General features: G+C 41.2%; 1 protein-coding gene across 2 annotated transcripts in view; it reads right to left on the reverse strand.

Moving 5' to 3' along the window:
• cpt1a2b (carnitine palmitoyltransferase 1A2b) overlaps positions 1–19323 on the reverse strand; it is a 43765-nt gene extending 24442 nt beyond the window's left edge. The window contains exons 1-12 of one of the 2 annotated variants that reach the window (XM_029158309.3): positions 19178–19323; positions 14203–14345; positions 13451–13590; positions 11723–11900; positions 9358–9459; positions 9122–9259; positions 8724–8801; positions 8361–8468; positions 8150–8237; positions 6904–7099; positions 5591–5779; positions 3345–3450 (exon numbers count right to left, since the gene is read on the reverse strand). In XM_029158309.3, coding sequence (XP_029014142.1) covers positions 3345–3450; positions 5591–5779; positions 6904–7099; positions 8150–8237; positions 8361–8468; positions 8724–8801; positions 9122–9259; positions 9358–9459; positions 11723–11900; positions 13451–13590; positions 14203–14343 — 1464 coding nt within the window. In that variant the 5' untranslated portion in view covers positions 14344–14345; positions 19178–19323. Of the gene's footprint in view, positions 1–3344; positions 3451–5590; positions 5780–6903; positions 7100–8149; positions 8238–8360; positions 8469–8723; positions 8802–9121; positions 9260–9357; positions 9460–11722; positions 11901–13450; positions 13598–14202; positions 14346–19177 lie in introns of those variants that run through there. The other variant, XM_029158310.3, reaches the window with a different exon arrangement.
• Between the last annotated feature and the right edge of the window lie 818 nt (positions 19324–20141).

Below are 20141 nucleotides of genomic sequence, written 5' to 3' on the forward strand. Positions count from 1 at the left end.
TATGTTATATGTATCTCTGTACTTGTCTTCTGATTTGTTGGTCATGAAGAAAAAATACAAAACAAACTGTTTTTTTGCTTCTCTTGATTTGAGCGACAAACGGAATTCAAGTGTTTTTTATTTTTTTTCGACACAAGGCACGCAGTTGGATTTAAAGCTGATTTTTCGTTTTGAGAAAGCAGAGAACAAAAAAATAAGTTGTTCTCTCGTTATAGCAGCTTTTAAGTTGATGGAGAAACCAAAAGCTGGGAAAACGAGAAAACGAGTTTTAGAACGTTTTAGAACCAGAGGTAACACAGCACGTGGTTGTTTGGGTTGGCTGTCATGGCAAAGTAGTCAGGACCACAGCTCACAGTAAGTCCAGTAACTTTGTATTGTAACGAGAAACCACCACCACACACGCTTTAAGGTTTGCTCTGACGGTACGCACGTTAGACGCCAGACACGCGGCCTAAGAAAGTGAGACTAATATTTTGAAACACAGTACAAAGACGACAGGAAGCCGGTGCTCAAGCGCAATTTAAGTAATGGATTTATATTTTCCTTTCCAGACGACATAGACTGAAATCAAGCTGTTTTCTGGTTAAGTTGTCCAGAAGATAAAGAACATCTGTTTTCTCGTTTCTCTTGATATAAGCGAAAATCAGAATTTAATCACAGCACCAGAAGCTGAAAAAAAAGCTGAAAACGGTGTTTTCAAAACTAGACACGGAATTGGAGTTAAAGCTGCTTCCCGTTTTCTCGTTTTGGGAAAAAAAACGGAAAACGAGAAAACGACTTGTTTTCCTGTTTTCCCAGCTTTTACTCTGGCAGGGAAATCGAACTAAATGTACACGAACCATTTAATCAAAGCAGTGTGTTAAAAACAAATAAACGAGTTGAAAACAATGTTTTCAAAACCAGACAAATAAAAGGATTTAAAGCCATTTCCCATTTTCTTGTTTTGGGGAAAAAACTTGTTTTTTCATTTTCCCAGCTTTTACTTTGGTGGGGAAATCAAACTGTTAGAATGTACACAGACCGGAGTGGCGTCACCGTCTGAAGCAGACAAATTGGGATGGAAGTTCACCAAAATAGAGTTTTGTCCGATGATATGCGAACACAACAAAGAAGCGCGACTGCGACAGGCTCAGCAGTGGATTGAGCCCAACGAACTGTTTCACAATGTGCTGTTCACGGACGAAACAACTGTGGCATTGGAGCATTTTGCCAGAATTAGCTTCGCAAAGAAAGGACACTTGGTTTCCAAACCGCGACCTAAACATCCCCTCAAACTCCACGTTTGGGGAATGATTTCTAGGTGGGGACCGGGACCGATGATTATTTTCGAGGGAATTATGGATAGAAAGTTTTTCCAGGAGTCCATAATCAAACGCACAGTGGGGCCATTTATATAATATCTTGAAACACTGCATCGTTTTTTTTCCGACCCCAAACATGTCACTGCAAGAGCCTGTCTGGAGGCGGAAGAAATCAACTGGGTGCGCACACCGGCACAGTCCCCTGATCTGAAGCCCATAGAGCTAGTATGGCATCTGCTGAAAGACTTTATTCACAGAGAAGCCAAGCCCAGCACCAAGGACAAACTTATATCAGCCATGATGTTTGACTAGAAGAACAGACTCACAGCCAAGCTATGCAACATTCAATGTTCTGGTCTAGAGAAAGTCCTTACAATAATTGAAAGACAAGGAGGGCATAGTGGACGGTGATGTTGTACACTACAGTAGTAGTAGTCCATTATGTAAAAATAGAATATTCATATGATGTGTCTTGTGTGTACTACTAATCAAAAACCCATCTGGCTTTTAAAAGCAATGGTGCTTTTCTTATAATCCTGACATAAAACCTTTCACTTCACTGCTTTTAAACGCTGTTCTTATGGATGTTCACGTAAAATCTGTAAGAAGATTTTATTCAATATAAGTAAATACATTGTATTAAATCTTTCCCTATGGCACATTAGAACGTCAGGACTCAGCAGATGAACAATGCATTAATGCAGCAGCTTGTTTGTTTTAAATGTGCCTATTATGCACGATAAATGTTAACTTTTTTACTGAATGAAAACGAAAATAACTCCTGCTCTGCAGCATAAACCACTTTGACCACTTTTAAGGTGGTCACGTTAAATCAGTTAAATCAGTAAAATCAGTAAGACATAGTCAATGTGTCCTTTAAACAGAAGCTCCAACATTTTACTTTACTGGAATGACATTAATCACAATATCTGCAGAAAAACAAACTTTTATTACACAGGCAACACAGTAGATTTGGAACTTGCTCTGCGCCATAAACACGACGTCTGATGTTGATTCAGTCGCTAAAGCAAACTTCACATCCCTTCCCCCTTACTCCGTATTGGCACAGAGACATGTTAACATATTGTCACCACTCGGTCAGCAGGTGTGAAATACTTTAGCCCAGAAATAAAGAAAAAGCTCCACGGGCAGCATAATCAGTAGCACCTATGTAGGCTGTGGGATGCCAAAACCTTTCACTTCCCTTTTTTTAAACGTTCTTTTTATGATATTTCACACAACAAGTCTGGCAGACTACAACTGCTAACTTGTAGAGGATATTATATAATAAAAATAAATAAATTGTATTAAACTCTCTTTATGGTATGCCAGAACACCAGGAGTCAGCAGATCTCCGACTCATTAATGCAGCAAGTTGTTTGTCCTACATATATTGATTCTGCATGAGTAATAAGGACTGTTTTACACTTATTTAGCCAAAGACAAAACTCAAGAGGAGATCGGACAATTCGCTCAGCTAGTCTGGGGAACGCTCTCCCAGAGCACACGAGAACGCCACAGACTGTGGACGCTTCATAAAACGTATTTATTTACCGGAGCTTTCAAAGTCGGCAAAATCCAGAGTCGCTCAAATTTATTTACGACATCTGATTCTCCCGCAGGAAGAATATCATAATAAAATCGAACACGTGTACTCTGTCTGTCTAAGCATACAGTACAGCTGCTTATTTCGGTTTTGAACTGCCATAACTTGGAAATAATACTATACTAAATACTACAATCTTCTGCTAAATAATACAGGCAGCCAGCTCTATTAGTCATTTGTTATTATCCTAGCCAAAATATAAAAATGTTCAGCAATTACAACTTCTGCTCCCACCGAGATTCGAACACATACAGAGACTGTTCAAATATCAAAATGTCCAGCTTTTTGAGAAGTGTGCTATTATTTTTTCTTAGTTATATCCTTTATACTTTTATAAATATGAAGCTTTTTATTTCACTATTGAAATGAACTTTTTCTAGTTTATTCTGACATTATTTGTAGACCTAGACCTTTTTTATTATAGAATAACTACAAACCTCCCATAGGTGAGCCACAGTTGGTGCATCAGCCCAGGAGTGCTCTGCATTTAGTCCATTCTTCCCATTCTTGAAGATCACAATAGAGAAGGATTTATCAAACCATCTAAAAAGACAAAAACATGCACAAATGCTGTAACTAATCACAATACCAAAAGCAGAAGTAATTTCCTTTGTAGTTCAATAACAAATATATATCTACAGTGAATATATTGCTAGCTAAATACAAAATGTAAACATTCAAATACTGTCATATAAAGTACATGTTACTGGTGAACCAATGCCTTCATTCTGGGAAGTTACCCAATCACTGTGACTTTCTAACCCTCCCAAAGAGCTTGTCTGTAGTGATTTGTTGGTCCACCATCTGGTTAAGTTTTTTTTATTGCCCTAAAAGGCCATAAGATGGTTGTGTGACTCTCACTGACTGTGAGTCCTGTCAATTCTGGGTTAGTGTTTTAGGCCAATTGCATAGCTTTTCGTGAGTGACACCTCATTGGCCCCAGTCAGTTTTTGCTAGGCAGAGAAATGCCTCACCACCCCCCCCCCCCGACATGCCCTCTGGTGGACATATGATAGATTTGGACACACTGTAAAATAGCTGTACATTGGATACATTTAGTCAGAAAGATATAAATAACCGATGTTTGGATATATTAATCACTTATATTGCTATTATAGGTGCTATGGTCCACATATCAACATTAGAGATCCACACTAGAAAATGAAAACCTAATCTGACTGTTTGCATAAAAATAATTTATAACTTTGTCCTGCATCACTTGCTGAGTTAATCTTCACCATACGTGCTATGATTATATGGAGGTTAGAAGTTGTTAAGGCCTGTACAGCCTTTACAGACCTGTAAAATGCATTTTTCTTCAGACAGAACTGAAAAGTTTAATTTTGTTTTTATTCATAAATGTTGCATCAGTAACACTTACCACCTTTTTTCACACCTCATATCACATTTCATAAGTATCCTCCACATTATGACACCAAAAGCATTCAAACAGACCTCATGGTCACAGAGATGTACCCATCTTTAACATGGCTATGCCATTTTCCTGGAGACCCTGGAAAATAGGTTTGGGGCTTACATCTCTCCCATATATAGGGGAGATGGGGGCTATGCATGTGCTTCATAGAGCTACACATGGTATGCTACACTATGAGTGTAAGCTGACTTTGACCTACAGTACATGTAACATATGCCTGAGCAGTTAATACCTGTACATGTGTCAGAGCTTGACACTAATAGGAGCTACCACTATACTTTCATTCTAAATGCTGGGTCAAAATTATTTGAGGGTAGAAATTCCAAGTCATCTCAGGAGTTTGTCATCAGACACGAGTCCTGTCTCTCAGACAAGTAGCAGTAATTTACCCCAGCAAAGGGATAGGGAGAGGCTTTTAACCCTCCATCTTATGTCAACCAGATGGCTGGTTTTTTCCCTAACCTTAGACAAGGCTCAGTGGAGTTATCAACAATCCTCATTACTTGTTTTATTCTCAGGGGAGCCAGATTTTTTTAGTGTTAGTTCAAGGGACATGAAATAGACCAAATTTTCCTGCACAGTAGACGTTCCTCACAGAATTGTTTTAGACGGAAATACAAAGTTCAAAAACAGGAACTCTCCCGACACTAATGCACTATACCATAGTACACTATAGATGACTCAATTTTTGCACTGCAATACAACAACAGCAATTTTGATCATATCTTTGATAGACAGTCAGATGGAAACATGGAGTAGCATGTGGTGTGATGGTTTGTAGGAGGACTTTACGTTTGACACAAAGAGCAGGAAAAACAGCTAACAGGGAGCTGATAACCTCACAAAACAGAAACTGCGAAACTGTCATCAAAGGAAAAAAAAGTAACTACTCTGAAAAGTAGAAAAAAATATTAAGTAAATAAACTTCTGTACTTAAAGCTAATTAAAAAAAAAATTCATTGTGTTTTGGTCCTCCTTTAAAGTTGCTCAACTATACCTTACTCATCTGGGTCTCACCCCTCAACTCTGTGCTTGGCTGTTCTTGAGGCAGTTTAAAACGTCTTACACATACAGTACACTGCGATTACATCTGTTAGATAACATCTGACTGTGGCACAGAGTTGTACACGCATGCAGCACTCAAATTACTTACTGTTATTGCTTTGCAGATCTGCATTGTCAACAAAAGTACAGATGACATGCTTGTAAGTCTCAAATGTTCCTATTTCCCAATGTATGACCTCTCACCTATCGTAACATTTTCCATGCAGCAGAGATTTGGCGTAGCGATCCAAGTTTCCTGTTGGGTCATCTCCCTTCATGCCCTTGTCTTCATCGTCCAATGTAACAAAAAATGCTGCCTTCTCAATGGCATCCAGCGATCTCTTGTTGACGCCAGAGCTGAAGTACTGCTTCCTCATGCGAGACCAAGGAATCCTGAGGAAATCATAGAAAACAATGAGTCAATTTAGTCTGTCAGTGTAAATTCACATACTGTATGATCAGAATGACAGCATATGCATACGTTGGGGATGTCACAAGAATCTTGTCAATTATACTTTATATCAACGTCATTACATGCCATTTCTCCAATACAGAAACACTACTTCACTATCAAGTTTGATCTAGCTAACACGAGAAAGCAGAGACATGCTGATCAGACAGAGAGGCATAACCATTCATCATCATCCATCTTCTACTTGAACAGCACTTGTTCCCATGCGGGGTCGCAGGGGTGCTGAAGCCTATACCAGCTATCTATGGGCGAGAGGTGGGGTACACCCTGGACAGGTTGCCAGTCCATCACAGGGCAACACACAGAAACAAGTGCTAAAAAAATAACAATGACACCTCAGGAAAATTTTTAAAATAACTTCCTTCTTTCATTTTTCCATTTATCTGAAGGTCAAGTGAACTGGATTTCTTCTTTTCCATAGAAAGGTTTGACCTAATCCAGGAGGCTTCTTCAGTCTGAGGAAAGTTGGCTGGCTACATATTCATTCTTCAAAGAGGTTTCCTCTCCCACCTGTAAACAATGGGCCCGTTATGTGCACAAATGGCCGGGGTAGTTAGTAGGTGTGAACTCTCAGCTACTTGGCTCCTCCCTCTCCATTACAGGCTTGTTGGGTGTGTTTTTTCGGTTAGACTTGTGACGTCGTCTTGATCTTCTTAGAAATAGATGAAAGGGCAGCATGATAAATAGACAGATTGTAGAGATTCTGGAGAATCTCCACAGACTTTTCTAGCATTTTGCAACCTACTGTACAGTGTAGGTTCCAGGAAGCGGTGCAAATCAAAGAGTAAATATTGATCGTATGTGGAAAAGCAAACTTGAGGAAGGTTGAGATTTCTGTCTTATGTGACATGCACAGTCTAAGGAATTCACTATAACAATCTACTTTGTACTGTGTCAGAGTTCCCTCATATAAAAACTTTGATTCAACATTTTACATTACCAGATAGACATATACAGTACTGTACAGTATGTTGTTTTTTTCTAAACATTGCTGTGAGGGAGCCATGTTCTGCACAATGCAGGTGGTGTTTATATCTAACCCCACCTGTCACCAGCAGTGAGGGCTCCAAGGTTATGCTCTCCAGGTTGTGACGGTGATATGTCATCCAAGATCCTCTGGATCTGGTACTCAATCTCTCTTGGCGACAGAAGACGGCCTGCATGGTACACCCAAAGGCGGAAATAGCGACCTTTGTGATACACTGCTACAAACTCACTATCCTGCCAATGCTGTAGAACATCTGCGGAGGAATGAGAATCATTGTTATTATGGACAAACTAAATTATGAGCCAGTTAAAGTGTGTTTTGTTTTCAAATGTTTGTCATTATTTTACATGTTACAGAAGACACTAAGGTCCAACAAGTTGGGAAAGACTGATGCTGAAGTTTCACAACTCAACAGCTTAATTTTTTATTGCTTCACCACTGATCACTTGATCAACACATCTTAGTTTTTGGATAGTATGGTACAAGGTAAACTTAGTGTACCTAGAAATTGCTGCGTAATAGAGAAGGTCATGTGCCAAAACGTCCTTGGGAAAGACACTGAACCCCAAATTGACCCCAGTGTGTCAGCTTAAGCTGCATAGCAGCTCTGCCAGTGAATTTGTGAGGGCACATGTAGTGTTAAAAAGCGCTTTGAGCACTCATGTTGGAAGCACTATACAAGTGAAGGACCATTTATGAATTGGTACATGTGGCAGTTAAATTTCCAAATATTTATCACCAATGTTTAGGTTCACTATCATTTCATATTTGAGACTGCATGTGACTGAAATAAAAGATGAATTATAGGATTTGCTTGACATAATAAGGTATGCAGGGGTTATGGATAGTTATGAAGCTAATCACATCTCTCATTGAAAGGCAGGCTATACCCCTGGACAAGTCACCAATAAATCTATCATGTATGAATTTGTACATTCTACTGTACTGTACTGTAAAGAAGGTGTGCTTCCACGTCTACAGCTACAATACACGGTTTCATATATGTAGGATGTCTCTCTGCTGACTTCTGTTTTCACTTTTCTGTTTAATCCCTAAAGATTTACACTGTGGACAGCAGGTTCTACTGCATATACAGTACAATACAAGGTGATGCTAAGATACTGATTCTGTGCTGCTTTGTCCACATACAGTATAGCATCCTCCTGCTGTCAGTTGGCAACTTTTAAGTGTCCTTTTTAAAGATTTTGCTCTCATTTCCAGACATTTTTAGTAAACCTGCCTGTGTGTACCTGTCAGCTGACTTCTAATCTAATCTAGTCATCTAATAAACTGTGTGGGTTACCAGATTCATCTCCTGGAGTTCGTGTTGTGTTGAACATTCTCTCACACTGAGCAGCACACAGAGGAATTACTGTGCCTGGAACACGACTCTGAAACACAGTGATATACACTGATGCTTTAACTTTATTGATTGAGTGATTTTGCTATCAGGTTTATTTTTCAGTGTACACACATACACACACCTTAAGTCATTAGTTAAATGCAAGTCTTACTGGATTCAGTTCTTCCCGATTGAGTTTTCGACGGTAGAGCAGCAGGGCGGTAATTGTGTTTCCAGCCCTGGCTGCCTGCACTGGGGTTGGGGTCACATACAGAAAGTCCTGTAAAGGCACGCACGCATGCAAATAAAGTCCAAATTAAATTATATACCTAAAAAGTGTTTGCTTTTTTTTCTTTTTTTTTAGACAGAAGACTGAAAAGACAATAACATTATGTAAATAGATGATAAGTCTAGGCAAAAATAAACCACGAGAAAAGGCATGGGTGGATTTCAAGAACCTCTTTTTCTAAATTCTGACATTACAGACAGTCATGGATCTCCTTTTATTAAGAAAAATTAAAAGACAGGTACTTACCATGCCATAATAGTTACTGTTGACCATGATAGGACTTCGGCTTCTCAGGTATATGTATTCCTCCCACCAATCACTCACCTGGTACCAAAGAGTAAATAAATCATCACATGATGTGAATCATTACTGTATTATCATATCAGTTGTTTCAACACACAGCACCTTTAAGGAACAACTAAATACTGTATTCTCATAGAAAAGTTATTCAAATTTTGTTCAAGAGCTTTGACTGAAGCAGTGATTAGCTCCCACATGACCGCAAAGCTAATGATGACCAGCTGTTCTGTTAGAGGATGGATGGATTTTCATCGACCCACTAACAGGCAATATATTTACCCCGCATACATTAGATCCTTTTGGTTTTAAAGTTTCAGCGTCAGTGTGCAAGGGAGTTCACCCACATAGTTGGTAGCCCACAGAGCTTTGAGCTTCAGGTAGCGTTGGAGACGGTTTCCCAGGTTAGACTCAAATTTTTCAGCCAGTTCTGTCATCCGTTTAAAGTCTTCATCAGTCAACAGAGGGCGCACTGACTCTAGGTACTAAGAAAAACAAGGCACATTTCAATCAAGTCATCTATCTACTTAGGACTGATATTCACATAAGGCTTCAAAGTACCTGTGCAGGTCTGTACACTCACCCTTCTCAATGTGTCTTTGATCGCGGGAACAGGAAGATGCGGCAGAGAGGTCTGGTAGCTGTATAACAGAGGTTTCCTGCTTGATAACAACCTCACTAAAGTCTTCAAGAAAGAGAGACAAAGGGTGCTAAGATTACATCATGACATGTTTTAGAATATACACATATACACACATATATATATATATATATATATATACATACATATATATACACACACATATAGAAAAAGCCATTTAATTAATTCCTACTCTAAAAAAACAAGCTGGGGTCCTCTACCAGAGGCCAGGGAGCTTGAGGGTTCTGCGCAGTATCCTTGCTGTTCCTAGGACTGCACTTTTGTGGACTGAGATGTCGGATGTTATAGCCCCAGCTCACTGGATAGCTCAATCGGTAAAGTCGCAGGACTTGTATACGGGTGGTCCCTGGGTCGAATCCCCGTTAGCTCCTTGGGCAAGACCCTGGGCAAGACCGCCTACCTCATAATGATGAGAGACAATGACTAACAAGGTCTGCAGTCTCAGTGTTCCAACATCTATCATGCTATCACAACTTGAGATTGACGAGGTACAACACAAATGCTACGGCAAGGGGCATAGCAAGGGGAAGCCAGGACGCCAGGTCAGGAGGTTTCACCATCTCCCCAACCAGAAATTGGGTACGGAGCCCCAATGAGCACAGATACGCTGAGCAAGGCAGCGACTGACCTGAAAGATAAGATCATGGCGAGATTGAACAGGCAACCCCGAAGCCAACTACAACGGCTAAGTGAAGTACCATCAGAAAGCCTCATGAAAGATGTGAATGCAGATTCATACGCTTCAGCATCAGTGATCCAGTGGAGATGAGGGACCATCATGGACAAGCCCTTACACGGGATGTACCACCGGAACATAACTGAAGTGGCTGATCTCAACAAATCCTACCAATGGTTTGAAAGGGCTGGGCTGAAGGAGGCCCTGAGCACCAGAGCCATAGAGGCCAAGATCTACCACACCAGACAAGACTTTTGCCTCCGGCTACGTGCGGGACGCGTGGGATTCCTGGTGCCCCCTGTGTCTGGAGCCTCTGTCCATCGAGGATGCAGAGGATCTATTCATATTTTGGACTTTGATAACTGGGCTACTCATGATTGGCTTTGGTGGTGCCCTGCTTTATCGGAAGATTGGAAAGATTGGAAAATCTGTGGCCGGCTCATTGGCGTGTCCACCGGCTGTGGAGCTGCAAACACCGACGGGGGCCATGGTTACTCGGCTGACGGAATTACACCAGAGGATTGCCCGGATTGAAGGACTGATCTGTAACATCTCAGCCCGTTCGGATGCCCGGATCACAGGACTGACTAATAAGATCTCAGCCCGTACGGAGGAAGACAAGAGACAGAGGGATAACATCTGCAGACAGACTGAACACTTGGTGAATATGGTGACAGCCTTGTCTGACAGGCTTGAGGAGATGTCACGGGTGACCCATGGTCCCACAAGAGGCGAAGAAGCCCTGAGTTCTGACCCATTGGAGTATTGATCTAGACAAATTAGTCATGGATTGTTAAAATGTATTAAATTTGGCTGTGTATTACTCTGTCCCTTCTCCCTCACCCCTCCCTTCCCGGGTCCAATCTAGCTCACCAGCTGTGCCTCTATCTATCCTCTTCCCCTTATTGTGACTCCCTTCAAGGACAACTGTTGGACTGACCTGTAAACATCTTGGTCGGCCTCGGTCAAACTTCTATAAACAACACTTCACTACACTGATTCAGATACACCCCCCCCCCTCCCCTCCTTACAGTCTCACTGTCTGCTCTCCGACCTTATCTATCTGTCCTGATGAATCCAAGAAAAAATTCCAGCAAGGTTTCCACTTGTACTGTGTGATACTGTATGTGTGTGCGTTTTATTTTTACTGTTTGTACTGCAATTTGCTTCCACTGTCGGACTAGCGCCGGGTAACCTGGCTGCTGATGGGAATTTCCCCGCTGTGGGACTAATAAAGGCATTCTTAAGACCCAAGGTGTAGACTGTGCAAAGAGGCCCCTGAGACGGTCCAACACATAACTGCAGGGTGTAAGATGCTGGCAGATGCTGGCAGGGAAAGCATACATGGAACGCCATAACCAAGTGGCTGGCATAGTATACAGGAACATCTGCGCAGAGTATGGACTGGAAACCCCAAGGTCAAAGTGGGCCAAGGTGGTAGAGAAGGAGCGAGCCAAGATCGCACACACACACACACACGTAGAGTATTTTTTTTAGAGTAGGAATTAATTAAATGGCTTTTTCTATATTTCCTGCAAATTGCACAGAATTTAAGTTTATGAGTGGCCACAGAAGGAGGGAGCCATTACAAGAAGTAGAAATGCAGCTTACAACCCAGACTTTGGTCATGTTGGAAATTCTGCCGTGCTTCTCAAACATCCATTGGTGGTAGGAAAGCAGGAGCTTTAGGCACATCCTGAGAACGAGGATGAGGGAGAGCCACAGCAGAGTACTGAACGCCAGTGCGGACACAATATTCTGACCCTGAGAACTGAGAGAGGAGTGAAGACTGGAGGGGGGGGGGGGCACAACACAAAGGCAATTATAGGAAATACTATACTTAATACTTTAGTTTACAAGTTACTAAGTTTACATTTTAAAGTTTACATTTTAAAAGTTTTTTTCCCCACTGAGAATAGCACATAAATTTAAAATTAGTCTATCTGTGGGATGAAGAAATACAGTATGTAAAGAACGTTACAGTTTTCAACATTTATTTTAATGCATTTTTTAACCAATAAGTAACACAAATTCTCCCTAGTTGGTGTTTATGACATACAATAGTCTAAAAAAAAGGTATGCTGAGAGACAAACCCTGTGATTTCAAGGTATGTATAATTGTGCAACTCTACAGCTGGCAGAGGCCACATAACTCACAGAAACACAGTAACTGCTAACAGGACATACCGTAAATACCAAAATATCGTATGCATTGCGCAAAACAAAATAAAAACGCGACTTGTTGACACATCTTCCTTATCTTAGCTTAAGGAGAAAGATAAAGCATATAGTAGTACAACAGCAACACCTCCTGGCACAAAACAAAAAAGAAAACATGACTAAGTGCAATGGAAGTCATAACATACTGTAAAAAGGAAAACCAATTCAGCTTTACTTCAGCTTTAAAGATAAATGAGAAAGACAAAGCTTATTGTATTTACTGTGCCCTGAACATATTTGGGCTTAAAATTTATTAGTTCAGAATTTCAGCTTTTATTTGATGATAATTTGTAATTCGGTACATTGAAAACACAAGATAAAATGGAACCTTTCTTGTCAGGTAACCTACAGTTTAAGAGAGCATCTATCTGATCATGTGACAGGTATTTCTTGTCACCCAGGTGTTTCCTGACTGAAGTAATTGGATTTAGTTTTGGTTTTTACAATGACTCCACTTGTTCCTTAAAGAACAACTAAACAAAAACAAAACATAAAAAAATCAAGACATTTCAAACTTAAGCAAATTTTAGAAAAAGATCAAGAAATTATACAAACACTAGAAACAATGATTTAAATTTTTAAAAGAAACAAGAAAAACACCACAGGTCATATACTGTACAGAATGGGCGGCTAATGACAGAAGCATTGTAAAATGCCATCAAGTAAAAACAAAAGTCAAAATCAAAAAAAAAAAAAATCAAAAGTCTTTAAATCTTAAAAATAAAGGTGGTGTGTGCATGCGAAAGAGAATTAGTCATGCATGTCATGTCAGTCTAAAGCTACAGTTAGTGAATAGACTGGTAGAAAAGGTAAGTGCAGTCTCCACACCCACACAGCTCTACAGAGACTCACCACATTTTTACCTTACTCAAATCCATTCGTTTGGATCCTTCAGTCCACACATTCAGTTTTGACTAGTATGTTAGTACATTTCCTATATTAAATGGTAATACCTTTCTTTATGGTGTTAAAGAATATTAAAGTATTTTATAATGTATTTACATATTGCCCGATGGCAGCATTTGCAATAAGGTAATATGGGAAATGTTATCTAGCTGCTTCCTGATGTCAAACATTTAGTGTAAAGAAGGTAAAAACATATATAGTGTGGACATGTACCTTAGTGGCAGGTGTTGCTGTATCTTGGCGATGAGCCCCATGCTGGGATCTGAGTGCATATACATGGTGACCAGAATTGCTATGACAACAAATAGCCAAGAGGAAGGGCTGACTGGGTACACTCCTTTAATCAGCCTGTTCTGTTACCTCAGAGAAAGGAGCAATAGTGGTTAGAAAATCAGCCACTTTCCCACAGGACAAAACTTCCTACATATGGTTTTACAAACTCCTGTTTCTAATAGATGCCTACATTTAAAAACCAATACTTTATTATGATCTCTTGTACCTTTATAATTTGTCTGATCATGACTAGAAAATTGTAAAGTCTAAGGAAAGTTGTTTTGCCATAATCAATAATAAAATATTTGACAAAGCCTTTTTTGAAGTAGCACCAGGACAACAACAACACAACTAGACATAACACCTGTGACTCTATCATCCCAGCAGGACAAACATATGCGTGTCAGTACATGTTAGGAAAGACTCATCCTTTATAGCCTTTACAAAGGGGAATTCACATCCTATAATAGAACCTTGAGTTATCTCACAAATGACATCTTTCATCAAGACTTAACCTATACCTAAACTACACCAACAACACTTCTCTACAGTATGTTGTTACTATAAAACTATTTGTCTAAACACAATTCGACCATAAATAAAATTAATATAATTGGGTACACACGCTCCGTACTGTATGTGCACACACAAGTACAGTTTATGGACCTATGCATGTGTTGCATCAACCTTACCCGCATACGACTGACGCGTTTCTTCCATGAACGCACTCCGGACAGGTAGATTTGGTTTAGGGCCTGATAGGACAGCTGCAAGTCAATGCCCTCTGGTGTTATGGTGAACTGAAACGCCACTGCCTGGTGGGCCTCTGCCATCGCTATGGGAACCCAAAAGAAGAAAAATTTCAATGCCAATGTTATTACTCCTCATACCAATTCCTTAAAAATGGTTTCTCAAGATTAACTGAATGTGTCAGGGAAATGTTCCCCTCTCACTGCTGCAGAACTCCTGAGAAACTGTCTAAAGATTTGTCAGAATATTTGATTGTATAACTGTTTTATCAAAATTGTAATTAAATGTTTTGATTTAGTTTACTTTAAAATTCCTTTGCTGAAAGAAATTTTTTAGAGCATTCTTGTTTTTTTTAATGGTAGGGCACAAGTGGTACCCGTGGTGATAGTAACACTGACTGTATGTATGTATGTATATATATATATATATATATATATATATATATATATATATATATATATATATATATATATACACACACACACACACACACACACACACACACACACACACACACACACACACACACACACACACACACACACACACACACACACACACACACACACACACACACACACATATATATATATATATATATATATATATATATGGCTCGCTGGATAGCTCAATCGGTAAAGTCACAGGACTTTCATGTGGGGGGTTCCCAGTTCGAATCCCCGTTAGGGCGAATACGCATCCAGTGTGGGTCCTTGGGCAAGACCCTTCAAGCTACCTTCAAGCTGAAGATGTGAATGCAGCATTGAGAGCGATCCCTACCACAACAATCACAGAAACCAATGAGCTGATATACGCTTCAGCATCAGTGATCCTAGAGGTGCTTGGCCATAAGACCAACCATGGGAGCCATGAGAAACAATACCCACCATGGAAACGAAGGTTGGAGGCAAAAATCAAGGCAGCTCGGAGGGAAGTGAGCCAAATGACAGAGGCCCAGAGAGGTGCAATGAAAAGACCGATGCCCAAGAAGTACAGCCAGATGCCCATACCTGAAGCACTCGAAACTGCCAAGCAAAGGCTACAAGCCTTGGCCAGCCGCCTAAAGAGATACACCAGAGATAACGAAGCCAGAGGCTGTTCGCAACACAACCTGCGAAAGTGTACTCTCAATGGCAGGGTAATAACAGCAGAGCAGACCCACCAAGGCTGGAAACTGAACAGTACTGGAAAGCGATATGGGAGAGGGAGGCATCACACAACAACAATGCACAGTGGCTGGTGGATCTGAGGGTAGACCACAGCAACCTCCCTGAACAGAATCCAGTGACTATCACAGTGGCAGACATCCAACAAAGAGTCTCAGGTATGAAAAACTGGACGGCACCCGGCCCTGACATGATCCACGCCTACTGGCTAAAGAAGCTCACTGCAATCCATGAGCGCCTGGCAGCACAAATGAACCAGCTGCTAAGGGATGGGACTCACCCTGAATGGCTAACCAAAGGGCGAACAATCCTGATAATGAAGGATCCCTCAAAGGGTACTGTCCCATCCAACTACCGGCCAATAACCTGTCTCTCCACAACATGGAAGCTCATGTCAGGCATCATCGCCGCTAAGATAAGTGGGCACATGGGTCAATACATGAGCGATGCACAGAAGGGCATTGGTAAGGATACCAGAGGAGCCAAACACCAACAACACCAACAGGTATCCATCAAATGTGGCATATACCAAGGAGATGCACTGTCCCCACTGCTGTTCTGCATAGGTCTGAACCCCCTCAGCCAAATAATAAACAAGAATGGCTATGGATACCGACTCCGGAACGGGGCCACCATAAGTCACCTCCTCTACATGGATGACATCAAGCTGTACGCCAAGAGTGAGCGAGACATCGACTCGCTGATCCACACCACCAGGATCTACAGCTCGGACATCGGGATGTCATTCGGACTCGAGAAATGTGGGAGGATGGTGACACAGAGAGGCAAGGTAATCCACACAGAAGGGGTCTCACTCCCAGAAGGAACAATAGCAGACATTGAGGACAATTACAAGTACCTTGGAATACCACAGGCAAACGGCAACCTTGAACAGGCAACAAGGAATGCGGCAACAGCCAAATACCTCCAACGAGTAAGGCAAGTCCTAAGAAGCCAGCTCAATGGCAAGAACAAACCCCAGGCAATAAACAGCTACGCCCTGCCAGTGATCAGATACCCTGCAGGAATAATAAGGTGGCCAAAGGAAGAGATACAGACCACAGATGTTAAGACACGAAAGCTCCTCACCATGCATGGAGGGTTCCACCCCAAATCCAGCACCCTGAGACTATACGCTAGCCTCAAGGAAGGAGGCCGAGGACTAGTGAGCGTGAGAGCCACTATCCAGGATGAAACATCCAAGATCCATAAGTACATCAAGGATAAGGCCCCGACAGATGACGTGCTGAGTGAATGTCTCAGGCAGTGGAGAACAGAGGATGAGATGCTGGAAGAAGGACCATCATGGGAGGACAAGCCCTTACACGGGAGGTACCACCGAAACATAACTGAAGTGGCTGATCTCAACAAATCCTACCAATGGCTTGAAAGGGCCGGGCTGAAGGACAGCACAGAGGCACTCATCCTGGCTGCACAGGAGCAGGCCCTGAGCACCAGAGCCATAGAGGCCCAGATCTACCACACCAGACAAGACCCAAGGTGTAGACTGTGCAAAGAGGCCCCAGAGACGGTCCAGCACATAACTGCAGGGTGTAAGATGCTGGCAGGCAAAGCATACATGGAACGCCATAACCAAGTGGCTGGCATAGTATACAGGAACATCTGCGCAGAGTATGGACTGGAAACCCCAAGATCAAAGTGGGAAACACCTCCCAAGGTGGTAGAGAACGAGCGAGCCAAGATCCTGTGGGACTTCCAGATCCAGACTGACAGAATGGTAATGGCGAACCAACCAGACATTGTGGTGATGGATAAAGAGCAGAGGAAAGCCGTAGTGGTGGATGTGGCAATACCAAGCGATGGCAACATCAGGAAAAAGGAACATGAGAAACTAGAGAAATACCAAGGGCTCAGAGAAGAACTGGAGAAGGCTTGGAAGGTGAAGGCCACAGTGGTGCCTGTGGTGATCGGAGCACTAGGGGCTGTGACCCCCAAACTGGAGGAGTGGCTACGACAGATCCCTGGAAAAACATCCGAAATCTCAGTCCAGAAAAGTGCAGTCCTAGGAACAGCAAAGATACTGCGCAGAACCCTCAAGCTCCCTGGCCTCTGGTAGAGGACCCGAGCTTGGAAAGTGGATGAGACCACCCGCGGAGGGTGAGAATAGAGTGTGAGTGTATATATATATATATATATATATATATATATATATATATATATATATATACCTACACTGTGTGTGTGTGTGTGTGTGTGTGTGTGTGTGTGTGTGTGTGTGTGTGTGTGTGTGTGTGTGTGTGTTTGTTCTGTGTCTCTTTGTTTCTGTGTTTCTCCTGGCCTCAGTACACTAGGTTTGGGCTGGGATGTTTTCATTCATGCTTCAACAGGGTGTGGACTCACCAACCATTCACCGATGCCAGATATACTGTACGAGTTCTTGCTGGCTTTGTTAAGCCACCTTTATCAGCAACATTAGCAACGCCATAACTGTTGACAATGGTCTCGGTTTGCAGTGGTCAAAGTGGTTCAAGAAAATACATGGGTGGCAAAGACTCAGTTATGCACATAGAAAGTGAAAGCTGGTCCATTGCAATTTGATCCAAGCCATTCATGTTGCATAAATTGACTAAAAGTATGTCCAGAATAGCTACTGCCTTTTTTAAGGTTTCTAAGTCAAAACCTGGGAAATTGATTGACAAACATTTCACGGGAGGAACAGTTTCCTTTCATAGAGGTAGGGTTTTAAGGAGGTTTGTGGACACTGTAGAGAGCAGGCTATGTATTTTTTTTCCAAAATATAACTAATAGCAATATAATGTTAATTTATTACCCTAGCTATCAACATGGCTCCATGTTGCTCTTTTTAAAGTCAGACAGTGTCACCATGGCTGCCTGAGGCTGCTACAATATTACACTTTCTTACTTCAAGGAAGTAAAACTTGAAGTAAGTACTTCAGGTTTTACTGAGGACTACCTCAGTAAAACCAGCAAACATACAAAGTCAATACTGTAATTGTCTGACGAGTGATAAAATGTGGGTACGATTCTGAAATGCAATAATATTTTAACGATAAGGAACTCTGCTGTAATATCAGATATAGAAAGTAAAGTACATTTTATGCTATATATTCTAGTAAATCTTCAGGCTTGGCCCGTTCGAATCTGTCACAGGTGGGAAGTAATTTATCTACTCAGACTAGAAACTGGTGTGTTATTTCCATTGGAGGACTTAAATTAGAGACAATAACGGAGTTAACAATTACGACCACTCCTCATTCTAAACGTATACATATTATGCAAGCAATGTTGTTAAGTTACACAAATCTATAATTAAATAATCTGCCAAATGTTCTTTATTGTTCATAAAACGTTTGTATTGGGACTTAGACACAAATAAAGTGCACTGTGCCACATCCGCTTATGGAAAAAGTACGATTTCATCCTACTGCCACAAGAAACAAAAGCACGAACTGGTATCGGCTACAGTCACCGCAGCGTCCTGCCTCGCTAGGAGCCCGTCATAACAAAGCTGCTCTGGGAAGCGCACGCAAACGCCCACTTGTACCGCATCAAGTACAAAACAGACTTTCAACATACACATACAAAAACCTGAAACTTAACGTTGTCGTGTGTTAATACTAGCAACCATAAAATTAGCATTCATTTACTGTAGATGTTTAATGTTTCTACTTTTAGATTAGATGTGACCGCTCCCCCCTCAGTGTGACACAACTGGCGAAAACTAAGTAGGAACCTAACGAAAGTTCATACAACATAATTCGAACTATACCTGACGCGCTTTTCAACAAAAAATGGTCTTAAAACGTGTCTCCTCCGAAAGTTCTTTCCCACAAACGAGAGCGGTCCGTCAAGTGAAGCTTCCCGAAGAGACATCGAACCAATCACTGCCAGCGACTCAAAGATCGTCAGTGTGACAATGACACCCACTCAGTGCATCTGACTGAGCTTGTGACTTTACCTTTTTTTAGTCATTTTTAGTTAAAATACAGTACTGTTGAGTTTTTAATGTGTAATAATGATATTTTTTACTATCATTATTCCAAATTATTTGCATGTACAATTTCGTATTGTTTTTATTTTGACGTACATACATGTAGTAGCATATGAAAAGCTTCATTAATTAATTGCTTTTATAAATATGAGTGCTGGACTGTAGCGTGAAAGCAGGTGTACCTAACTGTTTTGGGTTATAAAGTAGCATGTTTCCTTGGCCATTCAGTGTAGCGTATTAGTGTCATAGTGAGAGCTCCTCGTTTTCCGGGTCGATTCACATCACGCTAAAGAAAAACGGGCACGTGCGATTGGGCCGCCCACTTCATTCATGCTCGGCAAGTCCTGTACACAATGGGGCAAGGAATGTGGGAAATGGATGGTCCATCTGTTCGTTTCACTTTTATTTACATACATCCCCATAGCCTCTCTAATACCCAATCATCTTTAGTTCCTAGCGGGTTTTGTTGGTCTGATCAAGCTGCAATCTTCTGTTTTACTTTACATAACTAATTACAGTAGGCACAAGTACCATGGCTGTCAAATACTGTAAATGTAAACTGTAAAAACGCTGTTTTTTAGTAAAATGATAAGCGTCCTGCAGTGTCTTTAATAAAAAAAACTAGCTTGTGTGATTTTTCTCTCAAGCATAGGTTGGAAGCGTTGGCGTCTCCTCCCACCCTCATATTTTCCAGATCTTTCTTATTCGTTTATGTCTTCTACTATGTAACAAAACAGAAACA

This window comes from Betta splendens, chromosome 8, assembly GCF_900634795.4.
Source record: "Betta splendens chromosome 8, fBetSpl5.4, whole genome shotgun sequence".
NCBI lineage: Eukaryota > Metazoa > Chordata > Actinopteri > Anabantiformes > Osphronemidae > Betta > Betta splendens.